Raw genomic sequence first — 22,525 nt, 5'->3', positions numbered from 1 at the left:
TGAAAAAAATACAACGACCGATCCATCAATGAAGTTGTAGGCTTCCGCACCGGTAAAATTGTGGTGCTCTTTTTGCGACACCAGAAGGATGTAACTGTATCCGCTCAGGTGAGCAGGGGAAACATCAGCCCTGTTCGCAGTATTTTCCCAGGGATTAAGTATGGCTTAACACACAGGCAATACAAGGGTGATGATATGACACAATAGCCTTAATAAAAAAACACTTAAAAATATCTTGGATACACTCATCTGAGCACGTTTAGACGCCATAGGCTTTACCTATTCTTCCCGTGGTCGGTCAGTCAAATGAAGAGAACACATCGGCAACTAACATTTGTACATGAGTTTATTTACATAACGTGAAGTGTTAGTGTGCAGAACAACTGATCTGGTCATCCTAAAGCTCATATCAGGCGGTGACGGCCATCACAAGTGAGGTCTAAATTCAGAAGGTTCCAGCCTTAAATATACAGACATAAAATAAAACAAAACAAAAAAACAGACATAGAAATATGTAATTTAAAAGCCGAATATACATCATTGCCGTTATTAATATAAAACACATTTGTAGGTTGAGGGGAAGGGAAAATCTCAATATGAGCAGCATGTTCACCACACCAGTGAAATGGATGGAATCAAGATTCACATAACACTTTTGGGCTCTCTCCACCCTCAAGTCACAGGCACTTACACACACACACACGCACACGAACACACACTCAATCACACGTATGTGCACATGCACACATACACACATACATACATACACACACACACACACTTACTTACACACACACACACACACACACACACACACCTACACAGTAAATATGGTGCATGATGGGGAAGCCTCCTGTGGTTTTTCCAAATCATAGGCACTTTGCAATACGAAACGTATTCATTCAGTTCATGACAGGCCAAACTTCAGTGGGGCTTCACATCTATTGGGCAACATGTCTTCCTATAGATATTCTACTCATATTATGTATACTTTAAAGGAGCACTGTCTCGCTCTTCCTCACTTCCTGAAAAGGATGTGGCCAATAAGGGCTTTTATTCAACTGTCTGAAGAGAGCAGGACCATTGAAGTTGTACCAGGGGTAGGATGGGCTTTTGCTCTACTTCCTGAAGAGGGCGTGTCTAGTGAGGTTGTACCAGAGGTGGGTGGGTTTCCGCTTTGGCTCGGCTAACGAAAACACCTGTTGCTCCGGGACGCTGGTTGGCACGGTAACGTGGCGCTGGTGAAGAGGGTGAAGGGGCTGGTACTGCGTAGGCACTGGGTGGCCAGAGTAACCCATACCTGAAAACACACCAACACAATGTGTAAATGACCTACAAATAAACATACGAGGTGAAGAGTACAACCACAGCAATAGCAGTCTGAGGAGAAGCATTTGAAAACAAGCGTCAGCGTTCAGCATTCAACAAAGTGCAGTCCTTTCACGGAGCCATGTTTTGTGTCTAGCTTACTTTTTATTTTGCCTTGCTTTGATTTCTGGGCGTTGAGAATCGCTTGTTTCCGTTGTTCTTGACTAATCTCCATACCTGTGGAATAGCAAAATGAGATCCATGACATTATTTACTCCTCGTTACCGACTACACAAATGATTACACATAGACCTGGGTTTAAAGCAGCAATAAGGAGTTCTGTTCCTAAACTAGCACGCTAGCTACCTAAAAGGTATGCAAAAACCTTGCAAACACCACCAACAGCCCAGTTGAGACTGATAAAAACTTGCCAACACTGTAACTGGTGTTTTTTGGCAGTATAGCTGGAAATGTCATGCTGTGAAAGCTTTTATTCCATTTTTGCAAGGTGTTCCAGCCAGGACACACAGAACTACATAGTGCATATCCTGAATGGCTAGTGGGAAAGACACGGGTGTTTATCTGTCCTTCACATGACCATATGCTATCAAAATGAATTTTAGGATGATACCAAAACTAGTTGCCTACAAAACCATACCTCAAATAGTGTTACGTAAAGGAGAATCCAATGGGGAATCCTTTAAAAAAGACTTAGTGGTGATGACAAGGAAAATACCAACTTAATAAATCTTTCAGAAACTTGTCATACGACTGAACATAAACACTACTGCAGGATTTCTCTCTCTGTATGAGTGTTCACTTAAGTCTTAGGACCTCTCCTCTGCTTCCACTCACCCATCTCCTGGTCCTCCTGGACGCGTCTCCTCTCCCGGGCGAACGCCTCCAGCCAGCGGCGCTTGTCCTCGTCCTTGCGGCAGCACAGTGTGCACACCTCCCCTGTCTCTGCATTCCTCAGCCTGATGGCGTTCCTGAGGTTGACGCCGCCCAGCTCCGTGTTGCGTCCGTCGGGAAGGTCCTGCAGCTCAGTGGCGTCCGTGTCCAGCCGCCCGCGGTAGTAGAACAGGTCGCGACGCAGCACGTCCTTCTTGCAGAAGACCAGCTGGTGGTCGAAGAGGAAGAAGCTGCGCTGCTGCGTCTTGCCCTGGCGCACCATGCGCGTTAGCTCCCCCGAGTGGATGAGCTCGGAGCTGCGTGTCAGCACGTCCTCGCCCTGAGGGGACAGGGGAGCATTAATGTGGAGGAATAGGAGGACATCCAGGCAGCTTTGTTCCTTACAAGTTTGCACTTTGCACATCCAATTTACACTTGAAGAACACCCTTTACATCCAGATTTTTTTTATTTAGTTCTTGAGATGTTTCTTAAGTGAAACCTTGATCACAGAGCAAGATAAAAGATATGATGTTGAAGGCTTGCCAAAGGAATATCAACATTAGCTGTGAATGTTATAGAGCATACACCTCATCTCTTCTTGCGTCACGTCACTGGAGCAGAGTTCAGTTAGATTATTGATTTTAGTTCATTGTTTTCACTAACGACATGATGCATTCTCTTACATATTCTGCATAATCTGCAGTATCTCTTTTGTGTGTGTGTGTGTGTGTGTGTGTGTGTTTTGGTGTTGGTTTGCTTCTCATGCAAGATTTCCACTACAACGTTTGGTCATGGCAAACAAACCCTACCATCCTTTACCTATCTTGACCACTGGATCTAGGTGAGAGGCCATCACCTGCTAGCATAAGATTATAAATGCATTCAAGTCAGTTTACTAGACCAAAGCTGGCTAGACCAGGGTGATTGACAAGTGTCCATCACTACGACGGAAAAATAAGGATTATATAACAAGCACTTCCTTGGTAATCCGATATACTGCTCTATGCGTTATCCAATTACAGTCCACTTGAAGTGACTCTCAGTGGAATAGCAATACATTGATAACGAATAGAGAACCAGAATACTAGGCGATGAGAGACATAACAGGGGAAAATATTCCATTACACTGTTGGTCTCCTGGGGTCTCAGTTGGCTGTCTACTCCCAGAATACACTGAGCAACTTTACTCAGGAACACTGCCTGAACATACTTATATTCACATATATAAAGAAGAGTGATTTATCAAAAGTGACTTATTAATTCAAATATAGTACACAATGAATAGCTGTCTGCATCTGACTCCTGGGAATCAAACCCGAGACTTTTGGCATTGTGGTACTTGTAGTTCTACCAGTTGCTCTACTGTTTCAGCTAAAGAAGCATTTCATGTGGTGAATAGTAATTTAGCTATGATCATGGCTTAAAAGACCATTACAAATACTAAATTCTGTTGACTTGACTTTTATGACAATGCTGCCAAGCAAAGTTGCCCAGTGTCTGATCAGACTTTTGATGGCAGAGTAGAGAGGATCTTAACCACTTGTAACTTGTGCCAACTTCACCACTGCCCAGACAAGACCGTTGCCATATCTGACCAGCTGTGCCCGGAAATGTCTAATTATATTAGAGAGGAATTGAGTTTTTTAATCTATTCAAGTGCTCAGTGCACTGGGCACAGTCGACTGACTGAAACATACACTTGAGCACTTTACTGGATTAAAAAGAAAAAACAATCACGCAAGGATATTTGTCTAATTCCCTAATTGGAAATCCCTCAACAGGGAAAACTTTTACAACATCTTGAAGCCAACGCTACACCAAGCACACTCCCATGGTGCTCAGAGAGGACACACTGAGGTTCTTACACTTCCTTCTGATTTCAAAACCGGTCAAATTCGTGCCAAAATAAAAGCGGGTCGAGATCCTCACCTCCCAGCGCAGGATGGAGACCTGCCATTGGGCGATGGTGTCGATGCTCTCCAGCCTCCTCTTCCTCTCGTTGATCAGGCTCGCCACGTTCTTCATCGCCTCGTAGGCGTCGCTCACGCCCCTGTAATCACTAAACACACAAGAACACTTAGAAACGACTTTGGAATGAATAAATCATTTGTCCAATTCACAAGGCAAGTTGGTTTATTATTTTGTATTTTGGTACAAAAAAATTCTGACTGTCTCTCAATTTCAGTGCAGTAGACGTTTGAACAAAATGCACAGCATTAACACAAACACAAGCAAGTGTTTTTGAGTAGTTTTATGTACAAAATAAAGGAGGAAAGATATTCGGATATACACTTATGAACCTGTTTCTGTGTCTCACTGACTTTCTGTTAGTCTGTCTGTCTGTCTGTCTGACCACAAAACCACACAGAGGATCACTCCACCTGTCTATCTCTCCAGTCCTACACTCATCCTCCAGCTTCCTCCTCTAATCACTCTCTCAGACAGAGTGTGATGGAATGTGCTACTCATCCTCCCCAATGTTCCACTGTCAGTCAACTCAACACACAGTCGGCTCCCTACTGGCTGAATACACTGAGCAACTTTACTCAGGAACATTGTCTGAACATACTACAATTCACAGATATCTAGAAGAGTGATTTATCAAAAGTGACTTATAAGTTCAGGTATATAGACAATGTATGGCGCTTCTGCATCTGCTTCCTGGAACTCAAACCCAATATTTTGGCATTGTGGTACTTGTAGTTCTAGCAGTTGCTTTACTGTTTGAGCTAAAGCAGCATTTGATGTGGTTAATAGAAATGTAGCTATGGTCATGGCTAAAAAGACCATTACTAATACATAATTCTGTTGACTTGACTTTTATGAAAATGCTGCCAAGCAGTCCGTCTATCCGTCCACACACGCACACACACAGAAAGACAGACAGAGAGACATACACACACACTAACATTTTGTACAGTAGACAGTAGAACGTGTTGCCTATCTGATATCTAATCTATGGGTCTGAACTTTCGAACCTACTCCTGAGTTACTCAATCAACCTCCTCTTCATCAGTCTGCCCACAAACACATACAGAACTCCTCCAGCTTCCCTCCCTCCTACTCCCTCCCTCCTACTCCCTCCCTCCTACTCTTTTCCTTGGACTGGATGTAATTAAATGTGTTACTCATTCACCCATCCTCTCTGCCCACACACACCCAGAGATAAACACACATGTGCCCTCCCCCACACACACACACACACACACACACACACACACACACACATGATGGACCGTGGCGTTACCTGTGGTCTTTGGGCGTGTACTTGAGCAGCTCGCCCAGCTGCAGCGGGTACTTGCAGATCTTCTGCACGGGCGTGAGCAGGAAGCCGGCCAGCGAGATGTCAATCATCTGCTGCAGCAGCCGGCAGGCCTCGAAGAAGTGCTTGTAGCGACTCAGCTTCATCAGCCGCTGCAGCTCCACACACGCCACAGGGTGGGTGTTACAGTAGTCAGAGTAGATGGAGAAACCATCCCCCTGGGAGGGAGAGAGAGGGAGGGATGAAGAGAGAAACACAAAGAGAGAGAGAGGGGAAGGGAGATAGAAAGGGGGCATAGGGGAAAAAGATAAACGATAAAGGAAAGATAAAGGGATGGATAAAGGAAGGGAAGGGAGTGGGGCAAAGGGTTTAAAGAAGAAGACAGAGAAAAAGAAACGAAACAAGAGTGAGTGTTTACATACCAGGAGCACAGCAAACCAAAAAACATTATTGACCCCTACTTCGAACAGCCGATGTGGGCGTGTGTGTGTGTGCGTGTGTGTGAGTGTGTGTGAGTGTGTGTGTGTGTGTGTGTGGTGTGTGTGGTGTGTGTGGCGTGTGTGGTGTGTGTGGTGTGTGTGGTGGGGGTGTTGGGGGTGTTGGGGGTGTTGTACCTGCTGGAGGAAACAGTAGCCGATCTCACTCAGGTGGGGCTCTTCCTTGTCGTATTTCTTCTCAAGGTCCTTCAGAAACTTCCTCTGGAACTTGTAGATGTCCTCGATGTTGCTGAAGATGGTTTTGAGCTGCAGGTCTGTGAACATGCCTGGGTGTTTGCGACACTGGCGGATATATCCCTGTGAAAGAATGGTTCAGAACAAGTCATGAGGAACTGGCTATAACTTTAAATAATACAAAACTTCTTCTTGTTATGAGAATGCATGTGAAAATATGAAAACATTACAACATGGAAAAAAATCATCACCACCAAGCCACCAGTAGGGGGCAACAATAGAGCAACAGTTTGGCCAGAAGTTCATCGACTGGCAACTTACCAGCCAACATTCATTGCTTTAAACAAAATGACCTATTATGTAAGTTGAAAGACTAAATATAACTGACAAATATTATGACAACACAAATGTTTTCCCTCTATGTGTTTTCCTGAGGATTAAATAAAGAACAGATGATGATGATCATGGATTAGGCAAGAGTGCTAACTCTGAATGAAACTGCCTACTGGAGAGCGTGTGGTAGGATGTGGAGGGCGTTAAGAGCGTGTGGTAGGGTGTGTGTGGGGGGGGGGGGGGGGGGGAGGGGTCAGAGCTTGTGGTAATTTGTGGAGGGGGTTAAGGGCGTGTGGTAGGGTGTGTGTGTGTAGGGGGGCAGGGTTAAGAGTGTGTCCTTACATCACAGATGTCCCTCAGGTGTTTGATGTAGTCTCTCTCAGTGCTCATGATCTCCCTGATGACGTTAGTCCTCATCTGCTCCCTGTGCACTGTGCTCTGCGCCCGCTTGTCTCTAGGCAACACCGCCTCCTGGTCCATAGCCATCTCTACACTCTCCACGCTCCCTCCGCTTGAGTCTTCCTGGTTCACACGCACCTGCCAAGCACATTCACATTTACTCATTTAGAAGACGCTTTTATACGCAGGGACTGACAGTATAGTACATACATGCATTTTCATCTACTCTTGCACTCTTTCAGTATGAAAGCCATGATCTTGGCTTTTGTTAGAACCTTGCTTTATCAGTAGCTCTACCAGTTGAGCGCACACACCACACACACACACACACACGTCTCAGTTTATGGGCATTACACTGACTAATCTACAGCTAGTCAACACAGTTATAGTGATGCTCTCTAGCTGAATTATATGTTAAGCGCCCAACAATAACAACCAACAAGTTTGGAAACAGATGACAGCGCAATACCAATTCTTTATCAGGGCCAATCACATTTTGTCTGTATTCACCGAATAAATGTTATGGGAAAGGAGAAAGGAAAGTGATGAAGACAAATAAGAGTATTTCAACACAGAATGTTTTAAAACCACACATCAAATGTGTCTGTTGATGTCCAATGTAGAGTGAGAAACCCAAGTAGTTACTGGAAGTTACTGAATATTCTGGCGAGGAGTTGTGTGTGGGCACGTTTGGCCCTTAGTTCAAGCAGAACATGCATCACTCTTGGCTCCGAGGCGTCGTAAACACGACACCCTGATTGCACGCTCTGCATCACTTTCCTCATCACTGGCGCCCAGTCAAACATGCCCACCGCCATGGCGACTGCCATGCCCTGTTGGTTCGCGCATAGCTGCCATTCAGGCACCGTTACCATGGCGCCACATACGACCAGTCCCACGCTAGGTCTGCCTGGCAGCATGTGTGCCATCCCAGTATATGTGTGTGTGTGTGTGTGTGTGTCAATGAGTGTGTGGTGTGTGTGTGTGTGTGTGTGTGTGTGTGTGTACACGAGTGTGTCTCTGTATGTGCGTAAAAGTGTGTGCATATATGTGTGTGTGTGTGTGTGCATATGATTGTGTGCGTGTATGTGCATGAGAGTGTGTCTGTATGTGCATGAGTGTGTGTATGTGAGTAAAAGTGTGTGTGTGTGTGTGTGTGTGTGTGTGTGTGTGTAAGGGTAAATCTTGGTGCGTGTTCTCTTACCCTCACAAAACTGGAGGGGAACCAGGCCTCGCTATCGCCCACCAGCCCAAACCACCAGTCCTTGCTGGAGGCCTCCACCACACGGATCACGTCCCCCGCCTGGAAGGCCAGCTCCTGCTCCTCCATGGTGACGTGGTCCCACAGGGCCTCCGCATACACCACATGGCCCGAGCTGATGAGCTGCAAGACACACACACACACAGAGGTAGTTACAGACAACACTGCACACAGGATGATGTAAGACACAGAAGCAGAGGTAGTTACAGACAGCACTGCACACAGGATGATGGTGGACACAGAAGCAGAGGTAGTTACAGACAGCACTGCACACAGGATGATGGTGGACACAGAAGCAGAGGTAGTTACAGACAGCACTGCACACAGGATGATGGTGGACACAGAAGCAGAGGTAGTTACAGACAGCACTGCACACAGGATGATGGTGGACACAGAAGCAGAGGTAGTTACAGACAGCACTGCACACAGGATGATGTAAGACACACAGAAGTAGTTACAGACAGCACTGCACACAGGATGATGGTGGACACAGAAGCAGAGGTAGTTACAGACAGCACTGCACACAGGATGATGGTGGACACAGAAGCAGAGGTAGTTACAGACAGCACTGCACACAGGATGATGGTGGACACAGAAGCAGAGGTAGTTACAGACAGCACTGCACACAGGATGATGGTGAACACAAACAGAGAGTTAGTTACAGACAGCACTGCACACAGGATGATGGACGGTTACACACAGAAATGCACACACAGAGACAGGCCCCATGCGTATCTTGTATAACATTCAGCTATATATTCATTAATTAATAAAAATGAATGCAACTATTAATGCAACATCTCCTGATGTGGTGTCACCCCAGCTGATATTAATGGGCTTTGCTGTCCCCATTGTTATGGGAAGTGTGAAACATGCAGTCTACAGCCGTGAGCCGTGAGTATTGCGTTAACAATAACACCACTCCAAATCCAGGTGTTATCCAGACTAATTCCGGAAGTGGTTTAGCGAATCTGGTAGGATTTCAAATACAATTAATTCTGTGTGTGCCTACAACTTATCAACGTATTAACAGTCTTCCGGCGGCTGGATATTAGGAGTGGGAATTGCCACAGAGACGACGATACGATGTCATCACGATATTTGGGTCACAATGAAATATTATTGCAATTGTTAACTTTTTACCATACAACATTCTATGATGCATTACGATTGATCTTTCCAATATCTTACATTTTCTCTGCAGCCATCTTGGTGCAGAAAATGTGTTCTCAACTGTGACTTCAATTACAATATGAATAGGAGCATTTTATGCATCCGCTAATGAAGTTATGAAATGATCGAATATCAAACCAAGTGCATTCAACTGCCCATCTCTTATTCTACTTCCTTTTGCAGGCTTGTCCCAGAACCCACCAGAGAATGCTGGGATTGGGACTGTCTATATTCTATGGTGAGTGAGCGTCTGTCTGTGAGACAAATAAACAAAAAAAAGTCACTGCTAAGGCCCTGAAGCATTCATACACTATAGATACAATGCAACCATAAGGGTGGGAGCCCACTCGTACACCCTCTCTCTCACTCCCACACACACACACACACACACACACACACACACACACACACACACAGGGTAATCTGATCCCACTGCAGTAAACTCTAAATGCACACACTGCATTCCTCCCCTATGGTAAAGACCTACACAGAGACCAGATAAAGAGCACAAGCAAAGGTTACTGCCTGCAACGCATACAAGACTTGCTACCCGCCCACCGAAAATGTTAACACTGTATATACACTGTTTATACACACAGCTAGTCTCTCTGTGGCCCTGAACCACCCCACATACACACACACACTTCCACACCCACATAGCAGGAGATAAATGTACTGCAAGACACACACAGTTGTCCATTTGGTCCAGGGGAACACACACACACACACACACACATTCCCACACCCACATAGCAAGAGATACATTTATTGCAAGAAACACGCAGTTGTCCACATGGCCCAGAACTACACACACACACACACACGCACCCAAAGTAGGCAGAATGACACCCCTTCAGATCAGTACACTGTATTTTCCAAATGTTGTAACTGTTTGTATACATGTGTGAGTGTACGTGTTCCTATAAATATGCAAACATGTGGGTGTCTGAGTATCTGTCTGTGTAGTGATGGCAGTGTGTGTGTGTGTGTGTGTGTGTCTGTGTGTGTCTGTGTGTGGAGCTGTCGGTGTCTATGTGTGTCTGTGTGTGTGTGTGTGTGGAGCTGGCAGTGTGTAGTGTAGTGTGTGTGTGTTTGTGTTTAGATAGCAGCGTTTGTGTGTGTGTTTGTGTGTGTGTGTGTGTGTGTGTATAGATAGCAGCGTGTGTGTGTGTGTGTGAGTGTATATATAGATAGCAGCGTGTGTGTGTGTGTGTGTGTGTGTGTGTGTGTGTGGAGCTGGCAGTGTGTAGTGTGTGTGTGTGTGTGTATAGATAGCAGTGTGTGTGTGTGTGTGTATAGATAGCAGTGTGTGTGTGTGTGTGTGTGTGTGTGTGTGTGTGTGTGTGTGTGTAGATGGCAGTGTCAGACCTGGTTGAGGGCAGTCAGCTCCACTCCAGACTGGAGGTACGAGGTAACGTTGGTGAGCTCATCAAAGCTGCCATCCTCCTCGCTTACGCTGTCGTCCAGCACCGAGCATCCCTCTGAGGTGCCATCTGTTACACACACACAAGGTTATAGAATCCCTCTCTCACACACATACATGTTTATACAGACACACAATTATACATGCACACAGACACACACACACAGTTACACACCAAGGGGTACACAAACACATACATGCAATTTCAGTAGTTTAACACAAACACACACAGGGTTACGCCTACGCCTAAGGGACAGACATAGACACAGAGGGGATTATACAATGGCAACAACACGCTCTCTCTCACACATTCAAATACAAGGACTCCGACAACCATGCTGTGTCTCTCTCAACACAGAATAATCAAGATAGAAACACACAGTGTTGGTTATACACACATGTGTACTACGTCTCCAGCAATGGGTGTGACTAGAGAAAAGAACACTTTCATTGTAGGTGGACGCAAACACACAAACATACACACACATCTCTCCTACACACACATAAATGCATACACTACTAGAACTACCACACACACACACACACACACACACACACACACACCTCTCAAACAATTTCTCTCACCACTCACCCCTCAGTGTTTATTAACATCAAACATGAGCTGACAAACGCGCGCGCGCGCACACACACACACACACACACACACAATCTCTCTCTTAAACGATCGCCCTCACCACTGAGTACACGGTGCAGCTTGCGGCGTCCGACCCGGTCCAGTCCGATGGGGGTGCTCTGAGAGAGGATGTTGGGCCTGAGGCGCGCCGACACGGCCCTGTAGGGGGGCACCTGGCGGGACGGCATAGGGGGGCGCGTCACCGGCTAGAACACACACACACACACACACACACACACACACGTTATCAGACAGTTCCAGCGGTATGTAAATATAAAGGCCTTGTTTTTTAAGTATTCGGAGTAGCAGTCCCAGTTACTTGTACAAAACATGAGGACATATATGTTGGACAATGATCGCATTTTCTTTGTCTTTTCAAATTTTAAAAGATTTAAAAGATGAGACACTTTCAAGGAAATCAGTCACCCGAAAAGCAATTAATAAGGGATTGATCCATCAAGATAATTATGTTGTATTCACACAGAAATCTGAGAGAGAATCATCTTTTTATTTCGGGAGCAACATACAGCTGCATTCATGAGAAAGACCTCTCCCTGTCCCCCATGTTGTTCAAACTCTCCGGCCAGGATGTGGTTATGAAAACTGCAGTCTCGGTTCTTTCAGTACATTCATTAACCTTCTTCTGTCTAGAGGTATTTTTTTATTTTTCCACTGTGTTGTAACATTGCCCGGGGGAGAGAACGGTCATTTATCCAAACATGAACAGACTCTCAGACTCTGAGGACTCTAGAATGTGATTGTTCAGTACCATTATTCTCCAAGGGGAGACACACTGAATCATCCCAATTTCCTTTGCTTTGGGTGTAAGTCCATGAAGTTATCACAAAAACTCGTGAACCTCTACATCAAACAGGCAATGGCTAACTTGCAGGCTAGCACGTGACTGTTCAGCAACATTAACTTCCAAGAACTAGGGTGGAGAGGGCATTTTTTCAAACGAGAATGGATTTTCAGCTGACCAAACCATAAATTGAACATACAATGCTCTTTATTGAATAATATTGCCTATAGGCTGCATACTAAGCTCTCCAATCTCATCTTGGAGCCCTAAACATCAGTTGAAGCTCCCATCTCTTCAAATCTCAAGAACCTAATTGATATGAAAGGGAGAGACACACTGAATCACTCCAATTTCACTTGCTTTATGTGAAAGTCCGTGAAGTTATCACGAAAACTCGTGAACCTTTAAAACAAACAGGCAATGGCTAACTAGCAGGCAGGCTAGCATGTGATTGTTCAGCAGCATTGACCTCCAATAACCAGGCTCAACACATCCTCCTGGTTATTGGAGATGCGTACAAATGAATGAGAATGTGCTGGCCAGGCGATTAGTCACTGTGTATTCACACATAAGGCTTCTCCTGGCAGAGCCTGTGTATGGCTGATCTGCTGGGAACCAAGATATGGTAGTTCTCATGCTTTAGATCGTGCCATTCAAACCACATTATTTGATCAAGGACCTGCCTCTGTCAAACAAACCCAGTGATATGCTGATATCCGAGAGCAGATAGCACACACATTTACTCCTGGGCTCCGGCCATCAGACTGAGGCTGGTTCTCTCTCAAGTCAAAGCCACCAATTCCCCTCTGTATGGACCAATGACTGCCAAAAGCATGGACATCCACGGTCGAGGTGCGACCGCACATGAAACGCACACTCCTGCCCCATGTTTGCAACATCTAGCACACCCAAACAGACATGGTTTGCACACACACACACACACACACACACACACACACAACTAACTACACAAACTATTTATTTAAATGAAGGTGGTGCACCAACAGAGTTGAATGAAATGGGGAAAACATCTACCAACCGGTTGGGGAGGTTGTGCCATCTGCTAGATGGTCGGTCCGACAGTAAGAAGCGCCGCCGGAAACCCAGAACATATATATTTTTTGTTCCTACTTCATTGAACTGCTAATTGCCTAGACTGGGAGAGGGGACACTACAAATGGTCTGGGCCACCAGAAGGTGGTTTTTACAAACCTGTGAGACATTATCTATTTATTGCATATTTATTTATTTGTTTGATAGTGAGGAAATACTATGTTTATGTCTCAGGGTCTGTTTTGTCATTATTGTATTGTTACATTTTTGTGTCTCCCCCTGTGTGTAGAAATGGTGCTGGCTGCCATGTATATACAGCCGCGGAAAAAATTAAGAGACCACTTCAAAATTATCAGTTTCTCTGGTTTTACTATTTATTGGTATGTGTTAAAGTAAAATGTGCATTTTAGTTTTATTCTATAACCTACTGGCAACATTCCTACCAAATTTCAAATAAAAATATTGTCATTTAGATCATTTATTTGCAGAAAAATGACAATTGGTCAAAATAGCAAAAATGATGCAGTGTCTTCAGATCTCGAATAATGCAAAGAAAACAAGCTCATATTCATTTTTAAACTACACAATACTAATGCTTACACTTCGGAAGAGTTCAGAAATCAATATTTGGTGGAATAACCTTCATTTAAAATCACAACTTTCATGTGTCTTGGCATGCTCTCCACCAGTCTTTCACATTGCCGTTGGGTGACTTTATGCTACTCCTGGCGCAAGAATTCAAGCAGCTCGGCTTCTTTTCATGGCTTGTGACCATCCATCTTCCTCTTGATCACATTTCAGAGGTTTTTTATGGGATTCAGGTCTCGAAATTGGGCTGGCCATGACAGGGTCCTGATCTGGTGGTACTCCATCCACACCTTTACTGGCCTGGCTGTGTGGCATGGAGCATTGCCCTGCTGGAAAAAACACTTCTCAGAGTTGGGGAACATTGTCAGAGCCAAAGGAAGCAAGTTTTTCTTCCGGGACAACGTTGTACTTTGCCTGGCTGAGGTTTGTAAAAGACCATAAGGATTGAAAAAGCGGACTGGAGGTTCTTCTAAGTTCGTCTTCTCTGATGAGTTCGATTTCACAGTAGGTGCAAGACTCTCTGGCTTGTAGGCCTCTCCAGGTCTCCGTCTAACCATCAGACGACCATGTGTTGGGCAAAGCTGAAAATTGGACTAATCAGAGAAGACGAACTAGAAGACCCTCCAGTCCGCTTTTTTCAATCCTTATGGTCTTTTACAAACCTCAGCCAGGCAAAGTACAACGTTGTCCCGGAAGAAAAACTTGCTTCCTTTAGCTCTGACAATGTTCCCCAACTCTGAGAAATGTTTTTTCCAGCAGGGCAATGCTCCATGCCACATAGCCAGGCCAGTAAAGGTGTGGATGGAGTACCACCAGATCAGGACCCTGTCATGGCCAGCCCAATTTCGAGACCTGAATCCCATAAAAAACCTCTGAAATGTGATCAAGAGGAAGATGGATGGTCACAAGCCATGAAAAGAAGCCGAGCTGCTTGAATTCTTGCGCCAGGAGTAGCATAAAGTCACCCAACGGAAATGTGAAAGACTGGTGGAGAGCATGCCAAGACACATGAAAGTTGTGATTTTAAATCAAGGTTATTCCACCACATATTGATTTCTGAACTCTTCCTAAGTGTAAGCATTAGTATTGTGTAGTTTAAAAATGAATATGAGCTTGTTTTCTTTGCATTATTCGAGATCTGAAGACACTGCATCTTTTTTGCTATTTTGACCAATTGTCATTTTTCTGCAAATAAATGATCTAAATGACAATATTTTTATTTGAAATTTGGTAGGAATGTTGCCAGTAGGTTATAGAATAAAACTAAAATGCACATTTTACTTTAACACATACCAATAAATAGTAAAACCAGAGAAACTGATAATTTTGAAGTGGTCTCTTAATTTTTTCCGCGGCTGTATGTTCATTGTTCTGTCTAGTTTGGTTAGTCTAGGTATGTGTGTCTATGTAGACCCCTTTTTGCCTGCTGATTGTTGTCCTCTCTTTAGGTGAGGCATAGCAGGTATTTATAATAGAGTTGTACTGCTGCATGTTGTCCTCTACTATGTTTAGAGGCTTAGCAGGTGATATTCTTGGGGACTGTTTCAGTTTGTCCTCTCTTAATTGAGAGGCTTAGCAGTCCTCCTGAATATAATAAAGCATATTAAAACTTACATTTGAACCCTCACTCTGTCTCTGAGCTTTTCGGGCCGAACCCACATTTTTGACGGCAACCGAGGCTCGGTCTGTCACAGACACCGTAAGCGCATTTTAAAAGTGAAGCAACCAACGAACTACAAAATGGAGGAGATTGAACCAAATATACAAATATCATATACTTTTTACTACACTCTACACTCTATACTACATACAACACTACACTCTAAATACACTTTACATAGTATCTAGTTCCAATTTAAACATCTAGCATGTCTTAATCTGGCACATTTTGGTGTAATTTCTACATGACAGAAGGGCAGGACATCCATACTGTCCATGCTTTTAAGTCATTGGTATGGATGCAATACTCATGCAGAAGCCCAAATAACTTTATGTGATATTACCCAGAACACGCAACGCTGCCTTTCTGCCACCATTAAACTGTTAAGGGTTCTCCATTTCACTCACTTACCGAGGGCAGGCTGTCGAGATCCTCCCTGTCCTCAGCGCCAGTTGAGGGGAAGTATTCCATTCCTTCGATGGCGGACATGGGTCGTCTCCAGTGGTGATCCTGAGGACTGTTGCCATGGTGATTTTTTTGACTGTCGCCATTAGCAGCAGCGCTACTGTTACCGTGGGAGGGGATGGCAGCAGCGGAAGCGGCAGCCTCAGGCTGTGATCGCAGCTCTGCCCCTTCCTCCTCTGGGATGGAGAACTTCCTGCTCACCAGCTGGGCATAGTCGGAGATGGGCCGTGGTCTGGGTCTCCCCGGGCGGCGCCGGATCACTGCTGCAGTGGGGGGGTCAGTACCGGACGCTGATGTAGGGCTGGCAGGAGACTCTGTGGGGGTCAGAGTGGAGGGCGAGTCAGCCAGAGGTTGGCAGCTGGATAGCAGTGCTCTGACTTCTGTGACCTCTTCTGTGCCTTTAGGGTCTCCAGCAGACTGACAGAGAGGGAGAGGAAGAGGAAGAGGGAGAGGAAGAGGGAGACAGACAGGGAGAGAGAGAGAGGGAGGGAGAGAGAGGGAGGACAGAGATCAGAATTTCAGTTAGAGTTGACAAGTCAACACAAACACACAAACTGCTCCTTATCTTGACTGTAAGCTGTTTGTACGGGGGGAAAAGATTATTTGGAGGACTTAGGTGTGGATGGAGGGAAAGGCAATTTAAGTTGGCGTGATTTCACAATTGTAATACAACTTCTGTTTTGGATTTATTTTCTCTCATGTGTGTGTACTACTTTTTTACATCGTTAGTTAGTTAGTTGTTAGTTACCGCTGTTTATCTTTATATATCGGTGTACTCTATTTGAATACTCCCCTACTCTCTACTGTGTTTATGTATTTACTGTATTTACGGGGTCTTCTCTGAACTGCACAGATAAATGATTGACTAAACAGTAAGAGTATAAGTCATTTCTGTTTGGATGAGGGTAAACTTTACAAAGTCCATAATTCATTTTCAAGTAATAGCTTATTTGTTTTAGCCACTTTGTGTTAGTCACGCCAAGTCTTTTCAAAACTATAATCACAGGCAGTTACAACACGCCATACATACAACACAGTCAGCACTAACTTGATTAAATCTTAAATGTCAGACCCTGACAGCATAGACAAACTGGTGATTTTAAGTCCTCTATTTGTGCTTGTGTTATTCCCCATACCTTTGTTGGGTGCAGAAAAAGCAGGTTCCTCACAAATAAAACACACACACACATACACAAAAGCCTTCTACTTACCTCTTGTTCATCTGCATCTTTCTCTGTTGTCTTCCATATGCACTGAAAAGGTACACAATAGATCAGCACCATAGTAGAAAAGACACACTCTCTCCACAACACAGTATAGCCAAACACACTCTGGATTTTTGTTTTGTCCGTTTGCTAGAGGAACTGAGGAGACAAATTTGCAGGACCCAAAGTGTCCGTGTGGGTGAGCAAGTGTGCGCGCGCATGTGTGTGTGTGTTGCCGGCACTGTGTGGCATGGACTTTGCCCAGAGAGTGGTGGTTATGGGGGTGGAGGGTGGGGGTAGGGGTTGCCATGTTCTCTGATAACTAGTCCCTCTCAGAAGTGGGAGCTGGAAGCTTGAGCAATCCCCTCACTTCATCAGAAGTCAGCAATCATTAACTTGGTTTGCTCCTGCTCTTTTTGGAGTTAACCCCCTCCTACACCGTGCCCCAACCTGCTCAGAATGAACATGTGACCTTTCCCCAACAGTCTGCGTGTCACAATATGAACTCCCGCGCCCAGGAACCGGCCAATCCAATCAGCAGAGAGGCTGAGCTAGACTGGTGAAGGTTTTGACCAATCATATGGGGGTTTGAGCTACAATGACAGGAAGTGACGTCATATGATTGTAGGATTTTGTAGTAGATGTGATCTACCTACTTCAGCCATGGTGCCAAGGTGATTCAGGTGCGGTTGGCAAGAACACCTGTACAGTGCTGTGTTATCTCTAAAATGACCTGACATAATTAGCGATCGCCTCATAAATGTTACAACCAGGAGAACGCTACCCACACAAGGTCAATGCCACTAGAATCAAATCAGGTGATCAATGTCCTTCATAGCAGTTACATTTGTGTGTTTAAGTTCTCTTCATGTTCTGTTCTTTTTTTAAACCTTACAATCTACTTCAGGCTTTTCCAATCTTACAGTCTGCTGGAGGCTTTATGTGCCTATTGTGAGCCATGTGTTGGATATGTTTGATATTATCGTCTATAACTATGGCCCTAATTTATCAATTTTCAATCAATCACAAAATTTCAAATCCATCTATTCTTTTTAAATGTAATATCAAATTCCTTCGTTTCTTTGTTGCCTCTGCCATGATATCCATACAGAGAATAGTGCAATACCAGGCGTACCAGGCATGCTTTAACAGTGGCACAGACACCATTGGCCATATTTCAAGTCAGATTATCACCAAAAAGCTGTGATTTAAAATTGTTATAGAATTTTGGTTTAAGAGATGATTTGAAAAACTGGCAATGCTCCCCCTGTGGCTCAGCGTATGGTTGGCTCTCAACAGGTAAAGGTAAGGTAAGACGCTCACACCAATCACTCATACTGAAACCATAAATACCTTACCCATACGGTACGTTGCTTTGAATAAAGGCGTTTGTTAAATAAATGTTTCTAGTAGAACTAGTGGTAGTAGCAGTAGACTTGTATCTGTAGAAGTGCCTTACCCTTAACTGCTCCTGCAAGGGATCCTCTGATTGGTCGGGTACAGACTGTGGACAAGGCTGCAGAAGGGAAACTGTTCCAGGTCTCTGGTCCTCCACCAGCCCACAATTCCCAGTGGATTTATCCCTGTGAGCACGGGCGCCTGACCGAGGCGATGACGTCAGCGGCACCACACACTGATTTGCCAGCAGTAGGGATGAGTTGTGAAGCTCAGCGTTGTGTTTGTCACCACCCTCCATCGGGTCGAGGGAGCCGAGGGGGACAGGGTGTATGGAGGGTGTGTGCTCCACAGTGACAGCAGTGACCCTCTGACCGCCCTCCATCTCAGACGTGACCTTGACGCGCGCGGGCGACGGTCGGCGCTGGCGGTCCGAGGGAGGTAAGCAGGGCGTCCGGCGTGAGTAGTCGTCATGGAGTCGACTTAGGGGCGAAAGCGGCGCCTGTGGGGCCAGAGGGGCGATGGGAGGACGTCTAGAGGTCAGGTCCGTCAGGCTGCCCACCAGCTTGTGCATCTGGGCCCGAGTTCTGCTGGGACTCCGCCAGCGTCCCGACATGCGCTCGTGACTGTCCACTGACGAGGCGCTCGTAGTCCGATTGATGTTGAGGGTACGGCCCCGTTCTTGGGTGTCCGGTTCTGGTTCTGGTTCTGGCTCGGGTTCTAGTTCCCGTTGTGGGGGATGGGCGAGGTGAGCCGAGGCAGTCTTGCGCTTAAAAGGGGCCTTGAAGAGGTGCAGGTTATCTGCGCTCTTGCTCAGCCTGCTCAGCACCCTCCCATTGGCCTCCCTTGGCAGGTGCACCTCGGAGCCGGCAAACACCGTGCTTACGGGGCGAGGACGCCTGGATGGAGAAGGAGCGGCCGCTTTGGGCGACCTTGGGGTATATCCCATATCCAGAAGTGAGATCCGCCCGGATCCATAGGCCCGACGAATGCTGCGAGAGAAGTGGCTATTCCTCTGGAGTCGTTCGTCATTTCCATCTTCATCCTCATCATCGTCCGAGACTCCAGAACGGATCCCAACGATCGATTCCCCAACACACACTCCATTCACCCGATAACCCTCTTTGCACAGCTGCTGAGGTTGTTGTCCTCTGGATATGTCAACGCACACTGCATCATCATTGGCCATCATTGTATGATCTTCATCCTGATTGGCTGTCATGGCATTGCCTCTGCTCTGGATGCCCTGGAACACAGTGGAGCGCAGTTTCTTGAATGACCCCATGACCTTCAGACCCGACAACCCTGACCAGTTCTGGGGGGTTGTGGTGGGGCCATGGTTTGGAGTCCTTTCCGACGCAGCGTCCCCACACCGCTTCTGATTGGACAAGAGGCGCATAATTCTGGAAGGGTAGGGCTTGGCCTCCGGTTGACCAATCACAGGATTGCACCAGGCCTGGCTGTTGAGTCCGTTCAACCTGCTCTCCTCGCTGCAAGGCTCCGATCCCACAGGCCGAACCTGTGCCACACAACCGGAGCCGGCCCAGTGACTCACTCCCTGAAGAGGGCAAAGGTCATCCAAGGGTTGTGCTGGTGGTCCTGGCCCCTCTCCCTGCAGGGTCTGCGGAGGGCACGGCAGCTGGTCCTCGAGTGCAGACGAGGCTCCATGCACCTGGGCTGCCTGTGAGAGCAGGAGAGGGCAGAAGAAGAGGAAGACAAGTAAGTAAATGATAAGTGTGGTAAGTCTTACAGGCAGCTTATCTAAGGCGGACCTCAGCCTGCTATAAACATTTCACCCACATCATAAATTCACACTTGGACGGCATACAGCATATCAGCACAGAGCGGTATCAGTAGGGAGACGTGCCGTATAGGGCGCATCTATTCCCGCCCCTAAGCTCACATCTCCAGGGCTCTGGAAGTCTTCTGGGGTGGCCTGGAATTCCTCAAGTTCCTCAGCGTTGAAAGCGGTTCTCAACCCCACCCGGTCACAGGGGGGGCGTTTATATTCGGTGGGAAATATCTCATACGTGGTGCCCCTTTCCTGGTACAGACCAACCTTGCTTTGGTATGCGAGACTGTGAGCCTGCCTGTATAGATGTTTTGGAGTTCAAGAGATTCTGAGAGATTGAGGGGGTAATGTGGGAGTTTCTGTAAATAAAGAATATGTGAGTGTGTGTGTGTGTCTGTGTGTGTTTGTGTGTCTGTGAAAGATCAAGGGCATTTCTGTGTGTGTAAACATGTATATCGGTCTACAAGTGGTTCTTAAAGGTATGTGTGTCATAGTTTCAGGGAGAGTGAGACTCAGTGTTTCTATGTGAAAGTGTGTGTGTGTGTGTGTGTGTGTATGTGTATGTGTGTACACTACATCTCTTTTAAGTGCAGTACATTGTTCGCTGGTGGGAAACTGGGCCCCCTGCTCTCCAGGGGAGTGGAAGACGTCGGTTGGCACCAGGGAAGCTTAGATGAAGGGCTTTATGCTTTTAGCATGACTAAGCAATGAGACTCGCTAATCCATTGTGATTAATGCAACAAATTGCCTCGTTTCCCCCCCAGATTTGGTCCAGCCGTCCGTCCAGGGCAGCCACAGGGATGAAGGCTGACCTGCCTTTGGGTTTAGCGCCGGGAGCAAAGCAGTTTAATGCACCCTCCAGACCCATTTGGCCTCCATTAAAGGAATGAGACAGCGATAACCTGACATCGGTTCTGTGCTGGACTGTGTGACTCTTCAGTACGTTAAGAGCTAACGCCAAAGCTGCGGTCGCGTGGCCTCAGTCCAACCCCGGAGCTTTGTCACCGCCACTGTCTGGAGGTGACCTTGATGCGGGTGCATTCTACTCCTGCTGCTTGTTCATTCAATGACTTCCTTTATGGTCGTGTTCAAATTCCACTCCGTGTCCCTGTGCTGTGTGACTCGACAAGTCATTATTTTAGTTTACTCTGACTACTGCAGGCAGGCCCTCATTCCTCCCCTCCCTTCCTCCCTCCCTCCCACCCTCATACTTTTTCATTCATTCACTCACTCACTCTCTCTATCTATCTCTACTTAATCCATCAGCACATGGCTTCCATCAGGCTGACAGACAGTAAACACTGAAATGTGTTAGCCTCCGGGGCTGGACAGTGAGTCATGTTTGCATTGCTATGCTATGCTAAGCTTAGCATATTTTGTTGTGCTCTTATGAGCTTTGCTGGCTGCCTACTCTTACACTCCAGAGACTCATTCTACCCTCCAGGTTCATCTCAGTTCCCAGGGCACCTCCACAACTCCTTCCTTCTTCTGCTCTCTCTCTCTCGCTCTCTCTCTCTCTCTCTCCTGCTCTCTCACTCTCTCTCCACTTTACCCATCTCCCGCTCTCTCTTTCCTCCTATCTCGCTCTCTCTCTCTCCCTAACCCATGTTTCGCTGTCTCTTTCCTTCTCTCTCTCCTTAACCCATCTCCCGCTCCCTCTTTCCTTCTTTCTCTCTCTCTCTTTCCTTTTCCTTTCCTTCTCCTCGCTCACTCTCTCTAGCGGCTCCACCCTTGCCTGATAAACACCAAAGCAGAGTTAATTAAGAGCTCAGAGATGAGAGGAGCCCCCCACACGGGTGCCAGCTGGAGCCTGGCTCAGATTAAACTCCCCTCGCAAGGACGACAAGCGCTAAACACACACAAACACACACACACACACACACACACACACACACACAACATGGCAACAGGCTATACACACACTCCAGTACATACACACACACAGTGCATGGCAACAGGTTATGCAGAGAGCACACACCCTCCATACATATAACAAACAACAAACGCTGCTATATACACAGCCATATGCAGAAAGCATAGGAACAGGCTACACAAACTCACATCACGTGATATCACAGACATGTATACAAACATACGTTCAACCACACATGGACTAGTGAAACAGAGTATACTTTCACATAAATATATACGCATCACACACCCCTTTAAATGACCCAGGCACAGTCACACACAACTACACAAACATGTG

General features: G+C 46.1%; 1 protein-coding gene across 1 annotated transcript; it reads right to left on the bottom strand.

Annotated features, from left to right (window-relative positions):
• Positions 1-1,118: 1,118 nt before the first annotated feature.
• On the bottom strand, positions 1,119-17,207 carry spata13 (spermatogenesis associated 13; the record flags this gene model as incomplete). Its single annotated transcript, XM_080855461.1, has 12 exons — positions 1,119-1,300; positions 1,471-1,545; positions 2,164-2,539; positions 4,130-4,259; positions 5,448-5,680; positions 6,077-6,256; positions 6,809-7,003; positions 8,070-8,249; positions 10,668-10,792; positions 11,418-11,562; positions 15,871-16,341; positions 17,136-17,207. The coding sequence occupies 12 exons, from the start codon at positions 17,205-17,207 to the stop codon at positions 1,119-1,121; spliced, it is 2,364 nt and encodes a 787-aa protein (XP_080711587.1).
• Between the last annotated feature and the right edge of the window lie 5,318 nt (positions 17,208-22,525).

The sequence above is a fragment of the Sprattus sprattus genome (assembly GCF_963457725.1).
Source record: "Sprattus sprattus genome assembly, chromosome: 17".
Lineage (NCBI taxonomy): Eukaryota > Metazoa > Chordata > Actinopteri > Clupeiformes > Clupeidae > Sprattus > Sprattus sprattus.
Note: the sequence above shows the minus strand (reverse complement) of the source record. Positions and strands in the feature narration are given on the sequence as shown.